This window comes from Polypterus senegalus, chromosome 13 (assembly GCF_016835505.1).
Source record: "Polypterus senegalus isolate Bchr_013 chromosome 13, ASM1683550v1, whole genome shotgun sequence".
Classification (NCBI taxonomy): Eukaryota; Metazoa; Chordata; class Cladistia; order Polypteriformes; family Polypteridae; genus Polypterus; species Polypterus senegalus.
In genome coordinates, this window is record NC_053166.1 from 98,801,018 (window position 1) to 98,823,018 (window position 22,001).

The 22,001-nt window shown below is 37.6% G+C and overlaps 1 protein-coding gene across 5 annotated transcripts in view; it reads right to left on the reverse strand.

The window, feature by feature from the left end:
- Positions 1-22,001, reverse strand: part of rbm10 (RNA binding motif protein 10) — a 367,172-nt gene that overhangs the window by 89,918 nt on the left and 255,253 nt on the right. For 4 of the 5 annotated variants that reach the window (XM_039773885.1, XM_039773886.1, XM_039773882.1 and 1 more), the window contains 3 exons: positions 19,384-19,552; positions 5,119-5,219; positions 4,869-4,977 (listed from right to left, as the gene is read on the reverse strand). In XM_039773885.1, coding sequence (XP_039629819.1) covers positions 4,869-4,977; positions 5,119-5,219; positions 19,384-19,552 — 379 coding nt within the window. The remainder of the gene's footprint in view (positions 1-4,868; positions 4,978-5,118; positions 5,220-19,383; positions 19,553-22,001) is intronic. The other variant, XM_039773884.1, reaches the window with a different exon arrangement.

Consider the following 22,001-nt stretch of genomic DNA (forward strand, 5'->3'; position numbering starts at 1 on the left):
ACAAAAAATAATATTAAGTTCTAGCTTCCCTTTGTGAACCTAACTACTATTTTGCAATCATGTAAAGGTACTGCACACTTCATGACCAAAGGTTTGTGGACACCTAACAGTCACACCTATAAGAGCTTGTTGAAAAATCCATTCCAAAACCATGGTCTTTTCAGCCAAAAGAGCATCTGTGAGGTCAAGTAATGAAGACCTAGCTTGCAATACACATTTCAAGTCATCCCAGTGATGTTCAATAGGGTTGAGCTCAGTTTTCTATAGTGGAGCCTGTTCTGGCCATCAGTTCTGATGACAGAATCTTTCCAATCTGATTATTGCAATGATCCAGTGCCCAAGATGACTTCATGAAATGCAGTTGGGCAGCCTGAAAGTAGTGCAGTGGCACCAATTGCTACATTCAGATACATAAAAGAAAAATGAAGAGAAAGAGAGCAAGCTATATCTAATCTATCCTTTAAATCCTTATAATTATAATTACCAACGTAAGAATAGGCAGCATGGCAATAACGTGTGGGAAAATTGGAAATTAAGGTTAAAATTGTCTCACTTCCAGTTAAGACTACAAAATGACATCAAAAATTCAGAATCAATATCTCCATGATGGGACAGTTAACTTTATGAGCTGGAATGTTAAAGGCCTGAATCACAAATTAAAGAGAAAGAAAGTATTCTCTCACCTAACAGGTCTAAACGCTAAAATAGTTTTTTTTTTTTTACAGGAGACCCAATTACTAAGCAAGGATTAATTCCGGCTGCAAAAAGACTGAACTGGCCAAATGTTCCATTCCAGCTTTACAAAACAAAACTAGAGGTGTGGGAATTCTCATACATAGAACAGTCCCATTTGTAGCATCAGATGTAGTATCTGATCCTGAAGAGAGATACGTAATTGTCATGGGCAATTTATTTAACTGTAAAGTTATTCTGATAAATGTTTATGCACCCAATGTCGATGATAGGGAGTTCATGCAAAATGTATTTGCATCCATTTCCATTATGAACAGTCACAGAATTATAATGACTGGGGACTTTAATTGTGTTTTAAATCCACTCTTAGATAGGTCTCCTGTCACAGGGGGGATGACATCTAACGCTGCAAAGACAATTACACAGTTTTCAACTGACCATAACTTATCAGACCCCTGGAGGTTTCTAAACCCAAACTCAAGAACATATTCTTTCTTCTCCCCAGTGCATCATTGCTACTCAAGAATTGATTATTTCTTTAAAGCTAATAATTTCTTGCCTACAATTAAATCTTGCAAGTACGACGCTATTGTTATTTCCGACCATGACCTTTGGAGCTAAAATCATCATGTCCCACATACTCATCTCGCAGATGGCGTCATAACCCATTTCTGTTAGCAGATGATAACTGTACAGAATTTATATCAAAACAAATCAATTTCTTCCTAGAGACAATTACATCCTCAGAGGTCTCTGCAGGAATACTCGGGGAAACTCTAAAGGCCTTCTTAAGAGGACAGATTATTTCATATCTTTACCAAAGAAATAGATTAGAAACCAAGAAGGTATCAGAGCTAACCGGTGAAATTACTAGAATAGATGAAGAATACGCCAGGTGTCCAAGTGAGGCTCTTCATAAGAAAAGGAAGGCTCTGAAATTCAGAGCTCAACCTCTTAACAATCAAAGAAACTTAACAACTCATTTTTAAATCAAGACATCATTACTATGAACATGGAGAGAAAGCTAATAAGCACTTAGCTCAACAAATCCACAAGCAAGAAGTTCGCAATGCAATCCAAGCAATCACCAACAGGAACGGAGATAAAATCATTGACCATAAAAATATAATGCACACATTTAGAGACTACTATAAATCCTTATATTCTACTGAGTTTAAAGAAGACAACACACAATCGAACACATTACTGGATACATTACAGATACCACAAATAGATACTTTTAGTGCAGAGGAACTGGATAAACCTATGGCACTATCAGAATTACTAGAAGCTATAAAGTCGCTTCAAAGCGGGAAAGCTGCAGGCCATGATGGCTACCCTGTCGAATTTTGTCAGAAATTCTACACTCAGCTAGCTCCCCTCTTATTAGCAACATTTACAGAAGCTAGAGACAATCAACTTCTACCTCAAACTTTTCGCCAAGCATTAATCACAGTCTTTCCTAAACAAAATAAGAACTTATTACAATGTGCATCATACAGACCAATTTCACTTCTGAATAATGATGGTAAGATACTCTCCAAAGTCCTAGCTAGAAGGATGGAGAAAGTGCTGCCTTTGATAATACCACAAGATTAAACTGGATTTATTAAAGGCCGACACTTAGCTTCCAGTCTTCAATGCCTGTTTAATGTAATATATTCACCTGCAAAGTCAAACACCCCAGAGATATTATTATCGTTGGATGCAGAAAAAGCATTTGATATGATTGAATGGAACTACCTTTTCACTACATTAGGGAAATTTGGGTTTGGCCCGAACATTTGTACATGGATCAAACTACTGCATCCCAATCCAGAAGCTTCAGTTTGCACTAACAACATTTGCTCAGACTACTTTAAACTAGAACGTGGTACCAGACAAGGATGCCCCTTGTCACCACTACTATTTGCAATCACCATTGAACCACTGGCAGTTCACTTCTGAAATGCTAATCAGATAAAGGGGATTATCAGAGAAGGACTTGAACAGAAAATTTCTCTGTATGCAGATGATATGGTACTGTATATATCAGACCCACAAAATACTGTGCCTGCAGTCTTAACAGCACTTACAGAATTTCAAAAGATCTCTGGTCTCAGAATTAATTTGAATAAAAGTGTGCTCTTTCCAGTGAATTCTCAAGCACACAATATTAGATTGGACACCTTCCCTTTTATTATTGCAGATGAGTTTAAATATCTAGGGGTAAACATTACAAGTAAACATTAAGCTCTTTATCAACAAAATTTCGCCGTCTGTATGGAAAAAATGGTCAACCCTTCATCTCACTCTAGCTGGAAGAATTAACGTTGTTATGATTAATATCCTTCCTAAGCTTCTCTTTTTATTTCGAAACATTCCAATATACATCAATAAATCATTTTTAAGCAATTAGATTCAACCATAACCTAATTTATTTGGATGTTAAAACATCCACATATCCAAAAAGTGACTCTACAAAGACCTAAGGCAGAAGGTGGCATGGCTCTACCTAACTTTCAGTTTTATTACTGGGCAGCAAACATACAAGCTATAAAACCTGGACACAAATAGATGAATATACACAGGCTTGGTCCGCAATAGAAATAAAATCCTGCAGTACTTCTTTATATTCCCTGCTTTGTGCCCCAATAAATGCAAGTTATCGCCAATATACTAATAACCCAATTGTGCTTCACTCACTCAGAATATGGAACCAATGTAGAAAGCATTTTAAGATGGAGAATCTTTTATCTGTGGCAGCTCTGCATGAGAACCACTTTATTCAATCCCCGCAAACATATACAGTTTTTAATATCTGGAAAACATTTGGGATTAAATTGCTTACAGATCTTTATATAGATAAAATCTTTGCATCCTATGAACATTACATTTCAAATTTAACTTTGTAGCAGCACATTTCTTTCACTATCTTCAAATTAGAAACTTTGTTAAACAGAACCTGCCTGATTTTCCTCATCTCCCACCTTTCTCTATGCTGGAAAAAAATATTGCTCAGTTTCGAAGACTCAGACAGCATTCCTGCAATATATAAAATTATTTTACAGTCCCTCCCTTTCAAAGATCCAAGAGGACAATGGGAAAAGGATCTCTCACTCAACATATCAGAAAAGGAGTGGAAGGTAGCAATGTCGAGAATTCACTCGAGCTCCATATGCGCAAAGCATACAATTATTCAAAATTATATATCGAGCTAATCTGTCTTGCTTAAAACTGTCAAAAATGTTTCCAGTGCAAGATCCAACCCGCAAATGCTGCAATCATGTTCCAGCCTCACTGGGTCACACGTTTTGGGCCTGCACCAAATTAACATCATTCTGGACAAAATTTTTTAAGTGCCTTTCAGATAGACTTGGTGTCACAATCCCTCCTAACCCATTAACAGCTGTGACTGGTGTTCTTCCAGATGGGCTTAAAGTGGAGAAGGACGAACAAACTGTGATTGCCTTCACTACACTATTGGCACGCAGGCTTATTTTGGTAAAATGGAAGAATCCTAACTGTCCTCTTTTAAGTCAGTGGGTAACTGATGTTTTATATTAGTTGAAATTGGAAAAAAATCAAATTCTCAGTTAGAGGATCTGTGCAGAACGTTTTCAAAACCTGGCAGGATCTAATCAATAATATTTTAGAATAAGCTCTTAAAGCACTGAGGAAGTAGATTCTCTTCCCATTTCTTTTTGTTCTCTGTTTATCTTTATCTGCCTATTAAACTCATCAATTTATTTATTTTTACTAGCTTTAAGTTTTACTCCGTTGGCCATGCTCTCTTTCTTAGGGGTGGGGGTTGATTTGTTTTCAATCCTATTTTTTGTAAAAATGTATCTCTTTGTATGGAATGATTACAATAAAATCAATAAAATTTCTAAAAAAAATAAGTTTTATACATATTTTTATATATATGTAAGAGAACAAGTAATATGATAAAAATAATTATTTTTACTAAACCATGAAGCAAACTGGGTAAACAAAGATAAATAAGAAAACTAGGAATACTGTGTGGATTTTTAACACAAACACTGACATTTCAACACTTTATTCTAGAATAAATCGCATCATAAAACTTTACAATAAAGTACCCTTATATTCCTGAAGTAATTAAAAAGATTGACATCTACTGTACTATCAGTTTGAAAATGTAAAAACCACTTAGATATGGTATTTGTACTTACGGTATTTCTGATATTGTTCTACGTTGCAGCTCTTGATTGTATTGTCTGGCTGTGGTTTGCCAATGATCTCAGTCTTGCAGTTTTGTTGTGTTTGTGCATACTGCACAGGCTAATTAAATATGGAAAAAAGATGTTAAACATGTGCAGAAAATAATTTTTTGCCTTTAAGTGAAAGTTAAATACAACAAGACATGTACATTCCATGACATACTATTTAAACAACAGAAATATTAGAAAAAATGCACTCTGCCTGAGCTGAATGTACAGTTGTTGATGAAGAAATCTGGGAGACTGATGAAGAGACTTGAAACACAGCTTCTGTACCAAGGGCTGCTGGCTCAGATAATGCATCTGGAGAAGAATTTGAGGAAGGGAGTATTGAACCAAAAAAAAAAAAACCCAATGTCAAACAAATACACTTTTGATTTTATGATTTTTGGTTACAAAAGAAAAAATATTTATTTACCCCAATGGCAACCAAAAAATCATTCATCCATTTGCCCAAAGTAAAATAGGTTAGAAGGTATAAACTATGGGTAATTTATGGTCAATTCATGGGTGTACTCATATAACTGCAACTCACAATAGGGCACCTTGCTGTCATCAAGTGATGAGACACGTTGTCATTGTACTGGAATAAGAAATTAAGTGTCCGGAAAAGCAATGGACAAAACATTATTTACATTATTAACAACGTTCACATTATTAACAACAATAACAGTTTATTTCTTGTATAACTCAAAACCACATGTCTAATGGGTTTAAAAGACTCTGTTTTGACAGCAGCGCCTTTACTCCCTAAGATGACAAGACAAGACAAGACAAAAAAAAACAAAAAAAACCTTGTAGGTAAGAGATTTGGGAAAAGCAATTCAGAGAGAGTCCCCCTTCCAGGTAGGTTGGCCGTGCAAGGGTATCAAACAATGGAGTAAATACAATACACACAAAACACAAGTAATCCTCTCTTCACAGAGTTAGATTGATGATATATTATTGTCACTTCAGAACATTGTTATTAAATACATCATTATTAAACATGGTAACATTAATCATGTGACATACGATGGTAGATAAGCTATTTTGCAATGCCCGTTGCAATATAAAGGCAACGATAAAGAAAAAAAGTAAGCAGCATGAATTCAAGTTACTCAATTCACCAAATCCAAAATATTATAAATCAGACACAAGACCAAATGAGGCAGAATGCATTTAACATGACATGCTTCATATTAACAAATCTTACATGATATTTTAACAAAATGTTAGTCAGTAAGATATACAGTATTGTGCATATGCAAGAAAAAATTACTGATAAAAACTTTGGCAACAAACCCAATGGAAAACACAATGTGGACTACCCAATTTCTTATTTAAAAACTTTCTTGGAAACAGATTTAGAAATTGCTAAAGGATTGTAGATGCTACTAAAATGAAACTTTCTAAATAAGTTTAACACTAAAATCCCTGGAGCCTACGGAAAAAGTTGTAGTGCTGGGCCACCTTTAATTCCTTTGCAGCCCGCTATCGCATCCCACACTGACGCAGCTGAAGTTCTCCCAGCTCAAGTCTGTTTATCTGGATGTGAGGTGCCTGGAATTGTATCAGATCATGTTGGGGAGCATGCACTGATGCAGGGTAAATAATATCTCATTATTTGGAATGCATACATTTTATGTGTGTAGGATGACAGGAAATGCAAGGCAAGAAATGTTTAAAACACGACTAAAACAGAAACTTTTTTTCTGTTAGTCAAGAATATAACCAAAGAAAAGGAAATCATTCAATTTACATGTTGCTGTCAATTAGTTAAAAGCAAAGCCTAGATATCAATCGACAGAAAGCTGACTTGTCTGCTTGGCTGGTGTAGAGGTGAGAACTGCTGCTTTATAATCAAAAGCTTGCGGGTCTGAGCCCTGGTTTTCCCCAGTTTATGTAGTGACCTGCTATTATATTACTATTATATAATAAAAACATACATTTGATTCAAGTCTGTAGCTCCCAATGTAAATTTTTGCTACCTGTAAAAGTTAGTTTTTTTTTATTCAGTTTTATTCTTTCATTCACATGATGCAACGAATTTACCTCTCCCTCTCTGAGGTGATGGCATTTATCTCCATTCTCTTCACAAGAGCAGCGATGGCCACAGTTGATGCTGTGGTCAATGACTGGTCAGAACTATTTGTTGTACCAGCAATCAAAGATATGATGCCCTGTGACCGCTATCAGAGTATCATGCGGCATATGCACTTTGACAACAAAGAAATGCATGCAGAATATGGGAGAAACAAAACATTTCCTGCAACCTCGGACATCTGGAACCATTTTGTCGAGAACTGCGTTTTGAGTTACAAACCAGGGCAACATATTACTGTTGATAAGCAACTGTTTCCAACCAAGGTCCGTTGTCTTTTCTTGCAATACATCTCAAACAAGCCTGACAAATTTGACATAAAGTTTTGGATTACGGCAGATCTGGAGACAAAGTACATGTGCAAATGCCTCTCCTTATATAGGAAAAAATCCCAGTCATCTCAGGGGAGAAAAGCTTTATGATCACAGTCTCTGAAAGTCTAAGGAGCCATTTCTAGACAAAGGCAGAATTGCAACAACAAACGACTTTTTCCTGTTGCTTTAGCTGGCTAATAGACCACTGCACTGCAGCACAACTCTGCTTGGCACAATACATAAAGTGGGACTTCCTTCTATAGCTAAAGTCACTTTAATACGGGAGCAATTCTCCACGCTAGTGTTTAGGTCTGGCAGTGCCATGCTCACAGTGTATGCGCCCAAAAAGAAGAAGTCTGCCTGCATTCTCAGTACCATGCATCATAATGTTGAGGTTAGCAAGATCTGAAAAAAAGCATGTTAAAATGACGACTCATGTTCAAATGACATAGCATTTTCAAATAAGAGTGCTTTCATGCATGGATGTGTGTGTATGCACAAGGGAGGCAGAGACATATTTGATGTCATTCAGGTGGTTACTGGAATATAAAATAAACAGTTTAACAAAAGTATAACAAAACAGGTGTGCTTTTAATCAAGAATAAATCTGAATTTAAAAATGTTCAAATGACAATAAGATACCAAGAAGACATGATTCATCAGCGTTTGTGCTTCTGCTTATATCCCTTCAGTGATATCTTTTACAGTTAGCAAAAATGTACACCAGCTGTTACAGACTCAAATCAAATGTATGTTTTAATTATATAATAGTAATAATTATAGCAGCTCTACTCAAAACGGGAAGAAGCGGGTTCGAACCACTAACCTCTTGATTTTGAGGCCGCAGTTCTTACCGCTACACCAGCCAAGGCAGACGTTGTCCCTGAGGCTTATTAATTGTCATTGCGAAGAAGAGCCTTACTGGAAATTGAAGGCATTTGAATTGAAATGGGAGATCAGAGGGTATAACAGGGATGCGAAGAACAAAAACTCTCTCACTGCCAGTAAAAATAGTTGCCTCATCTGAAATTCTGTTGATTGCGGATTGGAAGTCCTGGATGTAAGTGTTACAATTATGCAGAATTTTTTGTAATTGCTGCACCAGGGGCGTGTTAACTCTAGAAACATTAGCGCACCGCATATGTGCTTCCTTTTCATCGTCCCCCTCGAAATAAATGTGCAAAAATTTGTGTTCCTCAGTCGGCATAGGTAGAAGACTGCAATTCAAGTGATAGACTTGTTCCTGAACTTTAAATGAAGGCATAAAATTTCCCTCAACGATTTGGTTAGCACCAAATGATGTCATTTGAAATGTGCTGTTGTACTTTCAAATACTGTTCAAGAAATGCTCACTTTGAGGTTGTTCACCATTTAACAGGCCCTCAAGAAGGTCAGGAAGCTTACGTAAAGGATTGAGAGAGACTTTACCACCGTTACAGCACAAACCAGGACACTCGCAATTCCACCTATGAGCTTGACAATCGTCACAGTGAACATCCATGGATCCAATGTGTACTGGTTTTGTCAGATTCATAATGTATGTTTGGGTCATACGCAAATCCACAATCAGCTTTTTTGAGCCAAACCTGTTGTGTTCGTATGAGTCGTTTTTCATTATTGGGATCGTACCTAGAAACAGAAGCTCTATGAATTTGTGGATTTGCCTGCGAGTATTTAGCGACAGCGTCTTCATGAACTTGTGGATTTGCCTGCGAATATTTAGCGACAGCATGTCTATTAACTTGTGGATTTTTCTGTGAGTATTTGGCGGCAGCGGCACGAAGTTGTTTCCGTCTAGCTGCATAAGAAAATGTACCACGACGTCTAAAACGCCTCCTTTTTACTGTTTTCTCACAGCTTGGATTGCTGCTGTCATAATCGGTTTGTGTTTCATGGTTTGTTTCAATTACGTTAGTATTTTCAGGACTTGTGTTGAAGTGACATTCGGCATCTGTCAAGCGATGTAAGCATACAACCGGTTTCATCATTAACTTCGCATCCAACTTTTGAGAGTTGAAACATTCATAAACATCAAAGTGTCCACTACTCAAATCATCACCTGTGAATCTAAGATGTTTAAGAGGCATTGGCAGTTCTCCAAAGGTGTAAAATATTAGGCCATTTCGGTACACTTTTGAAATTACTACTTCAGATCAACACTGCATTAAGACTATGAAAACAGACTGTAGATTACATAAAAAGTACACACAGAGCGGCGTTAACAAAAATAACTTAATTTTTGTTCCGATTACCAATAACACGCATAAAATTCAGCTCTGCCCTTCAGAAACATTAAATATGGCACTATTAAATGTTAGAGCTTTAACTAACAAGACATTTTTTATAAACGATCTTATTAGTGATAGAAAGATTGATTTTATTGCGCTAAATGAAACATGGCTTAACTCAAATGGGGCGGCAGTTTTAATCGAATCTGCGCCTTCGGATTACAGTTTTACTCGTGCAGACCGCCAGGGGAAAAAGGGGGGCGGATTGGCAAACATTTACTCGAGCCGATTAAAATGTAAAGATGTTAGTTTTGGTAAATTTAAATCCTTTGAGTATCTCGCCGTTGTTATTCATGGAGATTCTCACGTTCTCGTATTATCCGTGTATAGACCTCCTAAATATAACGCGTCTTTCCTTGAGGAATTCTCTGACTTAATGTCAATTTTAGTTACAAACTATGACACACTCTTAATAGTCGGCGACTTTAACTTTCATGTCGACAATCAGTGTGACCAAAAGGTAAAGGAATTCATGAACCTCCTGGACTCTTTTGATTTGAGGCAGCTCGTTAATCAGCCTACACATAAAGCAGGTCATACGTTAGACTTAGTGATTACTAAAGGACTTAAAGTTGATATAAAGCAGGTCATTGATATCGGTCTATCAGACCATTTCCTTCTACTATTTAATATAGAAATAAAGATAGAAAACGCTCATGAGAAGCATTTTGTTAAAAAACGCTTCTTTGACTCATCAGCAGCTTTAAAGCTTACAACTATTCTAAGCAATCAGTCCGTTTATAATGCCAACTATAATAGCGAGGATAATGTAAATAGTAAAGTGGAAAACTTTAATTCTAAAGTAAGAACTGCTGTTGACATAGTTGCACCTGAAAAGACAGTTAAAAAATCCTCTAGTATTGTTATTCCATGGAAGACCCAAAGAGTGTCTGATTTAAAAGAACATGTCGTAGAGCTGAGCGTAAATGGAGGAAAACTAAACTAACTATCCATTATGAGATATTGAAGTTAAAATAACAGAATACAATAACACTGTCCGTCTTGAGAGGCTGCTATTTCTCTAATATTATAAATAACAATGCTAGTAATCCCAGAGTCTTATTTTCAACAATTGATCGTCTGTTAAACCCAGGTAACACAAAGGAATGCCCCCAGAATACTTCCAGTGAAACCTGTGAGAACATTGCTGTATTTTTCAATCAAAAATTAATGATATTAGAGATAACATAGTATATCTCCCCAACACTGCAGAACCTCCAAAGCCCGGTACTCCATTATAAACAAATTAAATGCTTTCACCAGGATAGATTTACCTGAATTACATAGTATAATCTCTCAACTGAAACCCTCCACCTCGTCCTTGACCCAATACCAACCAGGTTTTTCAAAGAAATATCAGGCGTGCTAATTGACAATATTCTGGACATAGTAATTGTCATTAGATACGGGGTCTTTCCAGACTGTCTTAAGACTGCTGTAGTTAAACCCCTGCTCAAGAAAATAATCTTGACCCCTCTGCCTTTGAAAATTTTAGACCTCATCTCTAACCTGCCCTTCTTAAGTAAAATTCTAGAGAAGGCAGTCATTATGCAGTTAAATGACCACCTCAATAAACATGCTATTCTTGATACCTTTCAGTCAGGCTTCAGAACAAATCACAGTACAGAAACTGCACTTGTTAAAGTAGTAAATGACTTGCGGGTAAATGCAGACAGAGGCCATTTATCTGTTCTCATCCTCTTAGATCTGAGTGCTGCATTTGACACCATTGATCACAATATTCTTAGAAATCGCCTTAGTCAATGGGTGGGCCTCTCTGGCAGTGTCTTAAATTGGTTTGAATCCTACCTGGCAGGAGAAAATTCTTTGTGAGTTGTGGTAATCAAATCTCAAAGACACATGATATCCGATATGGTGTTCCACAAGGCTCTATCCTGGGTCCGCTGCTTTCTCAATCTACATGCTTCCGTTAGGTCAGATTATCTCAGGTTACAACGTGAGCTACCACAGCTATGCTGATGACACACAGCTGTACTTATCAATAGCACCTGATGACTCCGACTCTTTCGATACACTAACACAATGTCTTACTGGTATTTCTGAATGGATGAATAGTAATTTTCTCAAACTAAATAAAGAGAAACTGAAATTTTAGTAATTGGCAATAATGGATTCAATGAGGTTATCAGAAATAAACTTGATGCACTAGGATTAAAAGTTAAGACGGAAGTAAAAATTTAGGGGTAACCGTTGACTGTAATCTGAATTTTAAATCGCATATTCATCAGACCACTAGGACAGCATTTTTTCACTTAAGAAACATAGCTAAAGTTAGACCTCTTATATCATTGAAAGATGCTGAGAAATTAATTCACGCTTTTGTTTTCAGTAGACTAGATTACTGTAACGCACTCCTCTCAGGACTACCCAAAAAGACATAAATCATTTGCAACGAGTGCAGAATGCAGCTGCTAGAATCCTAACTGGGAAAAGAAAATCCAACACATTTCTCCAGTTTTGATGTCACTACACTGGTTGCCTGTGTCATTCAGGATTGACTTTAAAATACTGCTTATGGTTTATAAAGCCTTAAATAATCTGCTCCATCTTATATATCGGAATGCCTGACACGTTATATTCCAAATCGTAACCTTAGATCTTCAAATGAGTGTCTCCTTATAATTCCAAAAGCTAAACTTAAAAGAAGTGGTGAGGCGGCCTTCTGCTGTTATGCACCTAAAATCTGGAATAGCCTGCCAATAGGAATTCGCCAGGCAAATACAGTAGAGCACTTTAAAACACTGCTGAAAACACATTACTTTAACATGGCCTTTTATAACTTCACTTTAACTTAATACTGATACTCTGTATGTTCAATTCTTCATAATAACTATTCATAGTGGCTCCAAAATCCATACTGACCCCTACTCTCTCTTCTGTTTCTTTTTCCGGTTTCTTGCTTCTACTCAAAGCATCATGATGCACCAACATTGATGGACTGAAAGCCAGAAGTCTACGTGACCATCATCATCAGGTCCTTCCATGAAAACCCTAAATACAAAGAGGACTGTTTGACTAATGTTAGGTAGATTGCCCAGAGGGGACTGGGCGGTCTCTTGGTCTGGAACCCTACAGATTTTATTTTTTCTCCAGCCTTTGGAGTTTTTTGTTTTTCTGTCCACCCTGGCCATCGGACCTTACTCTTATTCTATGTTAATTAATGTTGACTTATGTTTATTTTTTATTGTGTCTTCTATTTTTCTATTCATTTTTTAAAGCACTTTGAGCTACATTTTTTTGTATGAATATGTGCTATATAAATAAATGTTGATTGATTGATTGATACAAGCGACAACCGAACAATTCAGTGGCAGCCATCAACTCACATGCAGAACCATAGGTGAAGGGCTTAAGCATTTCACTCTTATAGTGCTCCTGTGTAGTATAATTATCTCCGTGCACGTCATCAGTCCACACCTTGAACCTGTCCCAGTCATTCAATACATAAGACACAATGTTCCTCCGGATATAAAGAGTGAACTTGATATGTCCATGCAATATATAACACAGAGAATGGAAAAGGCAGGCGCCATCTCCGGGCATGGAAACCACTCGGTAAGTTATAGTTCTTTGATTGATGGTGATCACCTCAATAAACATGTTAATGGGGGTACAGTTGGAACGATAAAGGAAATGGGTACCTGAACAGTAAACTAAGTCTAAAATACCTACACAATAACTCTAATCATAATAAACAAACAATAAAACAGCGGAGAAGCTGTGGATTAAATAAAAAGGCTGCAGTTAACAGCAGGGAGACGTGAATACCGTGGCGAACCAAGGAAGGCAATGAAGAGACCGCAGCGAAGGACGGCCTTATATGGGCAGGCAGTCAATTACGTGGGAGGCGTGGGGATAGGGGATACAATATAGGCAGGCAGCCAAAGAAGGGAATGAAGAGACCGGAGCGACGGACGGCCTTATATGGGCAGGCAGTCAATTATGTAGGAGGCGTCGTGATGGAGGACGCAACGCCGCCTCACACGGCGACCAAGCTGCAGGCTATGGACGTATATATGTACGTAAGTAGGATTCAGTTATGACCATTACGCGTAGAATTTCGAAATTAAACCTGCTTAACTTTTGTAAGTAACCTGTAAGGAATGAGCCTGCCAAATTTCAGCCTTCTACCTATGTGGGAAGTTGGAGAATTAGTGATGAGTGAGTCAGTGTGGGCTTTGCCTTTTATTAGTATAGGTAAAAGCCCACATGCTTTGTTATACTTTTTATGAAAGTGTTTATATGATATTTGGACTTCAGTCTTTATACATTATACACATGACTTCAGCACTTTGTCAATTAATACTATAACATGAAAAAAGTATCTGTTTAAGTTATGTATTCAAAATTTCTTGCTTTGCGTTTCCTGTCATCCTACATTTACATGGATCGTTGCAGACATGGAGCACAAATGAAATGTATGTATTCCAAATAATGATATATTATTTACCTTATAGAATTCAAGGCACCTCACGCCCAGATAAACAGACTTGAGCTGGGAGAACTTCAACTGCGTCGGTGGGAGATGGGATAGCAGGCTGCTTGCTGCCACCACTGATTGACACATTTGAAAAGAAAAAAAAAAAAAAAAAAAAAAGACGCTGATGAGGAGGTGCGAATGAATTTAAGGTGGCCCGGCATTACGACTTTTTTTGTAGGCTTCAGGGATTTTTGTGTTAATTCAGATTGACTTGATATTGTGATATAGCAGTAGCTATATTTCCATCCAAGAATTTTACGTGAATATCATCATATAAAAGGTTTTGTTATAATAGGAACAGCAATTTCTAGTAAAGAATTATGTAATTAAATCAAAAATAAATATATGTTATGATATAATAAGGCTGCCGTTTGATTAAAAAATGTAATTACAATTAATTTCACGATTACAATTTTTTCGAAATTTGCATATGAATCAAAATTTTACTAATTTCCTTCATGTATTATATTTTTCTACAAAACACAAAGAACAGATTGATTTCTAATACAAAAAATTATTAATAACCACTTGCCTACACATATTAAATTAATCCTGAAGGTTTTTGTGTAACACAAAAAAATAAACAGAAACACTAACCATCAACAGCTCAAAGTAAGTTTTAAGTATCTCAGGGTCTTGTTCATGAGTGAGGGAAGAAGGGCAGAAGAAGGGCACAGGAGACAGATAAGCAGATCGAAGCAATATTTGCAGTCATGCGGATTTTTTACCAATCAGTCATATAGAAAAGGCAAAGGTCTTGATTAACAAATCGATCTACATTCCTGTCCTCGCCTATTGTCACATTGTCTGGACAGTGACCAAAAGTGCTCAGCTGCAGATGCAATTGGCAGAAATTAGCTTCTTACACAGGGTGTCTAGATACAGCCTTGAAAAGAGAGAGACTGAGGAGCACAGATATTCAGGAGGAGCTTAATGCAGAGTCGCTGCTTCTTTGCATCAAAAGGAGCTATTTGAGATGGTTCAGGTTTCTGATTAGGATACCTCCTGGATGGCTCTCAGAGTCTAAGTATACTAATGATGTTACAAGAACAGATACTTTTGTACCAAGTCAATATTAAAATAAGAGACTAGCTTGTTTATAGTATCAGAGAAAAACAGGAGTAAAACTACATATAAAAATGCCATAGTAACTAAAGGTGATACAGCATTGAATCAAAATATGACTTCTGCTGTTTCTCTTTTCAACATGAGTGTAAATGTTTGTGTTTGAGGCAAGAAAATTTCAGCATGTGATTACAGGTATTATACCTATGAAATCCCCTTAGCGTTTTCTTTTAGTCACTCAGCTATATGCAACACAGTGAACCTGCAGGTGATGGAATTTGCACAGAGATATCATAGCAGTTCAGTCGTACAATGCCATACGTATCATTTTCACTATACTTGTAAATGTCTAATGACCAATTCACACTGTCTATGTCTTCATTTAAATCATGGTTCACTTTCAGTTTGTTCTACCTCTAGCTTTATAGCTTCTTCTTTACATGCCATTGTGTTTTGGTTGATGGCTAGGCCCCACTCAGAAATATTGATGAGTTACCTTAGAGTGGCAAAATGCATAGAAAAAAAATCTTTTTTGCAGCATAATATTATTTTATCCATACATGGCAACAGAATATTGTCCTGAAAGTTATTTGGGCTTAACATTGTAAAGGAAATCATATGTTACTGTGAGTTTGACAAAAATGTAATTACATAGAATTCAAGGCCCAAGCCATTTTGATCTCTTATGTAGTTACTTCAGAAACAGATTTGTGAGTAGGCCTATTTTGATAGCACAACAACGTGACCGATCAGATGTGAGTTGTAATTGTTTAGCTTGTAGTGTAACAAATTTGTAAGAGGAGATACAATGATGGTGAGGTAAATTATTTAAGAATATATTGTACTATACCGTCCTAATAAAGGAATGGAGGCTTCACACTTATTCTCCGATTGTAATGAGCACATCTACAGATGTCCGTCAAAACATCCATTCATTTTCTAACTGTTGCACACAGTTTACAAAAACCTTGCACGAACCCATAATTACACATAAAGGACTGTGGGATGTGGAAGCAAAATGCACACTGGCAGTGCTAAAACAGAGTTCCAAGTATAAATCAAGGCAAGTGTCAAATAAGTGGTTGTTTAGTCTGTCTACACTGATAAAACGAGCTGCTCCATTTGTTAAACCCGAAATAAAATTCATTGAGTGTTTTAAATGATCTGAAGCACAAGGCCCATTTCCTTATTAATTGGACGTGTAGTGTGTACATAAACGTGTAACTTCTGAGACACACAATTAGCAGAATGTGCAAAACAGCATACTGCATTGCTATTATTACTGTGCTGATAGCAGAGAAAAATATATGAATAGATTAATTGTTTAACACTAGAATTACCAGAGCCTACGAAAAAAACTAGAAACTAGTAGATCAGTCCCACCTTAAATCGCTTCTCACCTCACCGTCAGTGTCTTTTGTCCTGTAAATGTTTCGATAAGCAGCAAGCAGTCAGTAGCCTGCTATCACATCCCCCCACCCCACACAGTTTTCTCAGCTCAAGTCTGTTTACCTGCGTGTCAGTTGCATAGAGTTGAATAGAGTGAGAAGTCAAGCAAAATGACACCTTTTATAAATACTATATCGTTATTTGGAACACTTGCATTTCATGTATGTTTCATGTCTACAACGATCTATGTAAACACATTGTTAAAACAGAAACATTTTTCATGTTTTAGTAATAATTGAGAAAATGTAGATATGAAGTGTATAATGTGTGAAGCCTGAAGTCCAAATATCATAGAAACACTTTCACAAAAAGTACAAATATAACAGAACAAGTGCGCTTTTATTCAAAAATATAACTGCAGAAAAAGAACCCGCATTACGGTGCGACATTGACACGCATTTGCTACGACAGCTTCAGTGCAGCAACGGTATCAACTGTTGACTGGTAATCAAAACTTCACGGGTTCGATCCCAGACGAGTCTGTCTTTAGAAGTGAGCTGCTCGTATTCTTACTATTTTAGAATAAAAACATACATTTGATTCCACTCTGTAATAGCCGGTGTAATTTATGATACTTGTAAAGGTTAGCTTTGTTTTTTTTTAATTCAGTTTATTCTCTCAGTCGTGTTCACGATCTCCCAACCTTATTTTGCAGTTATATTTTTGAATAAAAGCGCACTTGTTCTGTTATATTTGTACCTTTTGTGAAAGTTTCTCTTTGATATTTGGGCTTTAGGCTTCACACATTATACACTTCATGTCTACATTTTCTCAATTATTACTATTTTTCTTGTCTTCTCACTCTATGCAACTGACACACGGGTAAACAGACTGGAGCTGAGGATACTGTGTGGGGTGGGGGGAATGTGATAGCAGGCTGCTTATCGACACATTTACAGGACAAAAGACACAGATTAAGAGGTGAGAAGCGATTTAGGGTGGATGTCGACTTTTGTCGACAGGAGGGGTTGAGGGCACATGTCGACTAAAGTCGACATCCAGGGATAGAGTGCGATAATCAGCTGTTAATGGTGACAAATCTCACTGTCATGTCACAGGAATTCGTTCTGTGCTTGGAAGAATTCTAGACTCGTTGACTCGGCAACTAATCCTAGTGTGTGCATGAGTTGCAAAATGTAAACAATGGCAAGATGGCATCGACATGTAACAAGGGAGCGAAGTGAGTGCAGAAAAGAAAACACTCGGCAGACAATGTTTTGCACATTATCACGGAGGACGACTCTGATTTTTCAGAATCGGATTTTATTGACAGTGATCAGGAGATCGAGCAAGAAAGTGAGAAGCCGGCATCAGCTGATCAAACACCAGCCGATGCCGCGCCTGCAGATCTGCTGCCAGTTCAGCGCCTTCACGAAGCCGATGCATCTACGGCAAGGTTCGCGTGGGATAAATACACAGACATTGATCCGTTGAGAGCTGATCTGGCTGCTGGACTTCACAAGACGGCATGGCTTGCTGTTGGACATGACAGATCACTAGCTGCTGTACTTCAGGCTGCTTTTCAGCTACCGTCAGACGAGATAAACAGGTAGGCAGAGAAATTTTTTGAATCGCGGGCTGCGTTTGCATCGCATTATCGTTTTTCAAAGTGTAAACCAACAACACAAGACGAGATGAAGCGTGCTGTGGTATTACAAATAGAGATGGGACAGAACTGGTGATATAACTTCAGGGAGCATTGGTCCAAACGTGCTTTGTCCCCTGGTGGCTTTGGACAGGTTATGCAGCATGGTGATAGGTACATGCTGCTGCAAAGTTTTATTCACTTCTGTAATAAACAGAAGCAAATCCCATGGGGTGAGCCAGGCTATAATGCCATGCATAAAGTTCATAAAGTTTCAGAAGATGAAAAGAGGTGACAATATGGTTTTCATGCGGGCAGAAAACTTGGTGGCAGTGGAATGGCACAATGTCAAAAGGGTGACATTGTCTCTCTACAGTACACACTAACAATATATGTAAGAAAGTGCAGCAACAGACAATTGAAAAGTAGGCACCAAAGCAACACGTATTGTAAGCAGTGCAATGTGGCAATGACTGAAATTGGCTGCTTTGAGCGAGATCAGACTTTGCAGGACTTTGCTGTGTAAAATGTATGTGATATGTATGTGAAATCATAGAGTATGCAGGCTCATACAACATGCAAGACAGTAACATTTGTCAAAAGTAAATATTTTTTGTTGATTTGATATGTTAAACAATTGCTTTGTGTTCTTTTTTAAAAAAATGTTAGTTTTTGGAAAAATAATTAGCCCTGGGAGATGAACAAAAAAAAAATTAGCCCTAAAAGAGTTAAGGTGGGAGAGATCTATGAGTTTTTTTTCGTAGGCTCTGGTAATTCTGGTATTAATGGATGGAAGATACAGAGGACAACACTTAATAATATTGGTGATGTTGTTTTTCCCTTCCACAGTTTAAAAGCATGCAGGTTAGGTGGATTAGCATTGCTTAAGTCGTCCTAGCATGTGGAGGGCTGTAAGAGTGTATTTCCCCGGTGAAAAATTAGCACACCGTCCAGGGGTTATTTCTGTCTTAAGCCCAATATTAACAAATGAAATGAAGTTGATCAGAGAAAACATGAAATATCTTGGATTCTTAATGTCTGTAATGAAATAAAAGTCTAAGTAAATTTAAGAATCACTGCTTTTTCTTTATTTGCATTCTCCATACCGTCCCAACTTTTCTGATTTAGAGTTGTAGTACAACTGTAAGAAGATTGATGAATGCATGATGTGCATGTACTAACCTGCAGCAGAAGATAAATGTGTCTCCAATGATGAAGCAACAGGTGCAGTTGCCTGGGGATGGGAAACCTGTAGGACACTCTGTCCAGACGTTTGCATGTACTCCTGTGGAGCTCCACTGACAGCTGGACTATGCTGGTATAATGTATACTTCTCTTCAGAAGAAACAGTCTGCAAATAGTATATTATCAAATGATTACACTGTCAATACAAAATTTAAGGTCTCTGGTTATTACAGCTTATGCTTCATTACAAACTGTCTACATTATTTTTTACTTAAAATGTATGTACATTGCAAGAGCAAATTATATTCTGCTTCAGATTAGTGTCACGATACCTTACAGTAAAATGAAGTGTTTCTTTACAGGGGTCTCATTTATAAAACTTTGCATGGATTCGAGAATAAAAGTATACTGTATGAACATAAAAAAAATCAGTTATAAAACCTGGCATATACACATTTCTATGCAACTTACCCTCTATAAATCACACTCATCTTGTAAATGTGCCTATGTGAACAAGTCTTGAACCCAGGCCCAGTTTCCACACTGAAACAATCATACATGGACTACGTAATCAACCTCATACATATGCAGTCATGATGCTGCAAATGTTTATTGGATCGTAAAGCAGTTTCTTTGCTAACACATCAAGAGACTTCCACTATGCTGCACTCTAAAATTGGGCACACAACAACATGCACAACATTAAAATACCTCTCATCTGGAGGTCATAAAAAGGTGCAAGGTGCCAGTATATAGCCATTATCACATGACACACATAATGACATGATGATTGAACAGTACAAGCAGGCTTGCGATTGAGAATGAATGGGGGTGGCGAGGGGTGGTTCACCACACAGTCACCTCCACTACAGTATGCTGCCTGCAGCGTCCGTCCACCAAGAATGAACGGGGCAGCCATGTATGGTAGGCAGGCAATGAAATGCCCCCCTCTGCTCCATCCAGCCTGCGGCCAGTCAGAAGCAGTAGCTGCGGTGGCATAGTGGGCGGGCAGTGAACCGCTCCATCAATCCTCCGTCCTGCACACGAGCGATAGCTGTGGCCCCGGTGACTATGGATCATGGGTCACCGCTTGCCGCCAGGAGACGCTACACTGTGTCAGCAGCAAAATGCAACCCCGCCCCACCCACCGCTTGCAGCATCCCCAGGCAAAAGATGATGTAGCGGCAGTTACTGAGGCGTATGCATCGCAGCTGCGTCCATGTTCGTAAGTCGTATGTCGGATGTCCGTAACCTGGGAACTAACTGTATTTCAGATTAGCAATATATTATTTTCCTATACAATTCCAGACACCTCACTCCCAGATAAACCGATTACAGCTGAAGAATTCCGTGTCTGACTTCAGCTGCCTCGGTAGGGGATGGGATAGCAGGCAGCCTGCCTGTGGCAGAATAACACATTTGCAAAACAATGGCATTATCTTTGTGTGATTAATGCAGCGATGATGAGTTGAGAGTAAAATTAAGGTGGCTAGGCATTATTTATATTTTCACAGGCTTCAGGGATGTCAGGGTGACGTCTGACAACCAGTACTGACCAGTACTTATGTGGTTTGTCAGAAAGAGAAACCGTGGTCTTTCTCAGATATGTTTCCAGCTGTATGGCAGCAGCTACTGGAACACAGTGCATTGAGGCTGCTGCACGATCATCTACAAACTCATTAAATATATACACTTCAAACTACTACTTGGCTGGTCCTCCCAGGGACTTTTAGTGGTGCAGCATTATCTTATCCACCTGCCTCTAGGCCACACAATTCCCGCACCTCAGGCAACGCCATCTCTTTGGCCTCCTTGGCTGCATTAAGATTTGAAAAGAACTGATCCCTATATCTACAACATGAAACATTTTTTTTTCTAATGATATGCATGCCAGTTTTAAGTTCATTCAACAATTTTTGATACTTAAAGACATTTTATGTAAGTAACAGATGAGACTGTTTCAAACTGCTAAATATTTATTTTAAGAAATTTTGGCAATTAAGGATTTTTTAATTACCACTCTAGAGAAGTAAGTAATAATAAATTCTTCAAATATTTACACAGTTATGTTCAGGATATAAATTTGTGACAATCTATTGCCAACACATGCAGTATCAAAAGAATATCTATGTATACTTATTTATACATCTATATGTATATCTCTATATCTATAAGAATGCGATATATTCCATTGAATTAATTTTTAATAGTGAGTATATAGAACACTAGCAAAATACCCGCGCTTCGCAGCGGAGAAGTAGTGTGTTAAAGAAGTAAAGAAAAAGAAAAGGAGACATTTTGAAAATAACGTAACATGATTGTCAAAGTAATTGTTTTGTGTATTTGGCCGCAGCGTAACAAAGTTGTTTTCGTCTAGCTGCATCAGAAAATATACCACAACGTCTGACACGCCTCCTTTTTAGTGTTTTCTCACAGCTTGGATTGCTGCTGTTATAATCGGTTTGAGTCTACATATATATATATATATATATATATATATATATATATATATATATATATATATATATATATATATATATATACACACACACAGTGATCCCTCGCTATATCATGCTTTGACTTTCGCGGCTTCACTCTATCGCGATTTTTCCTCA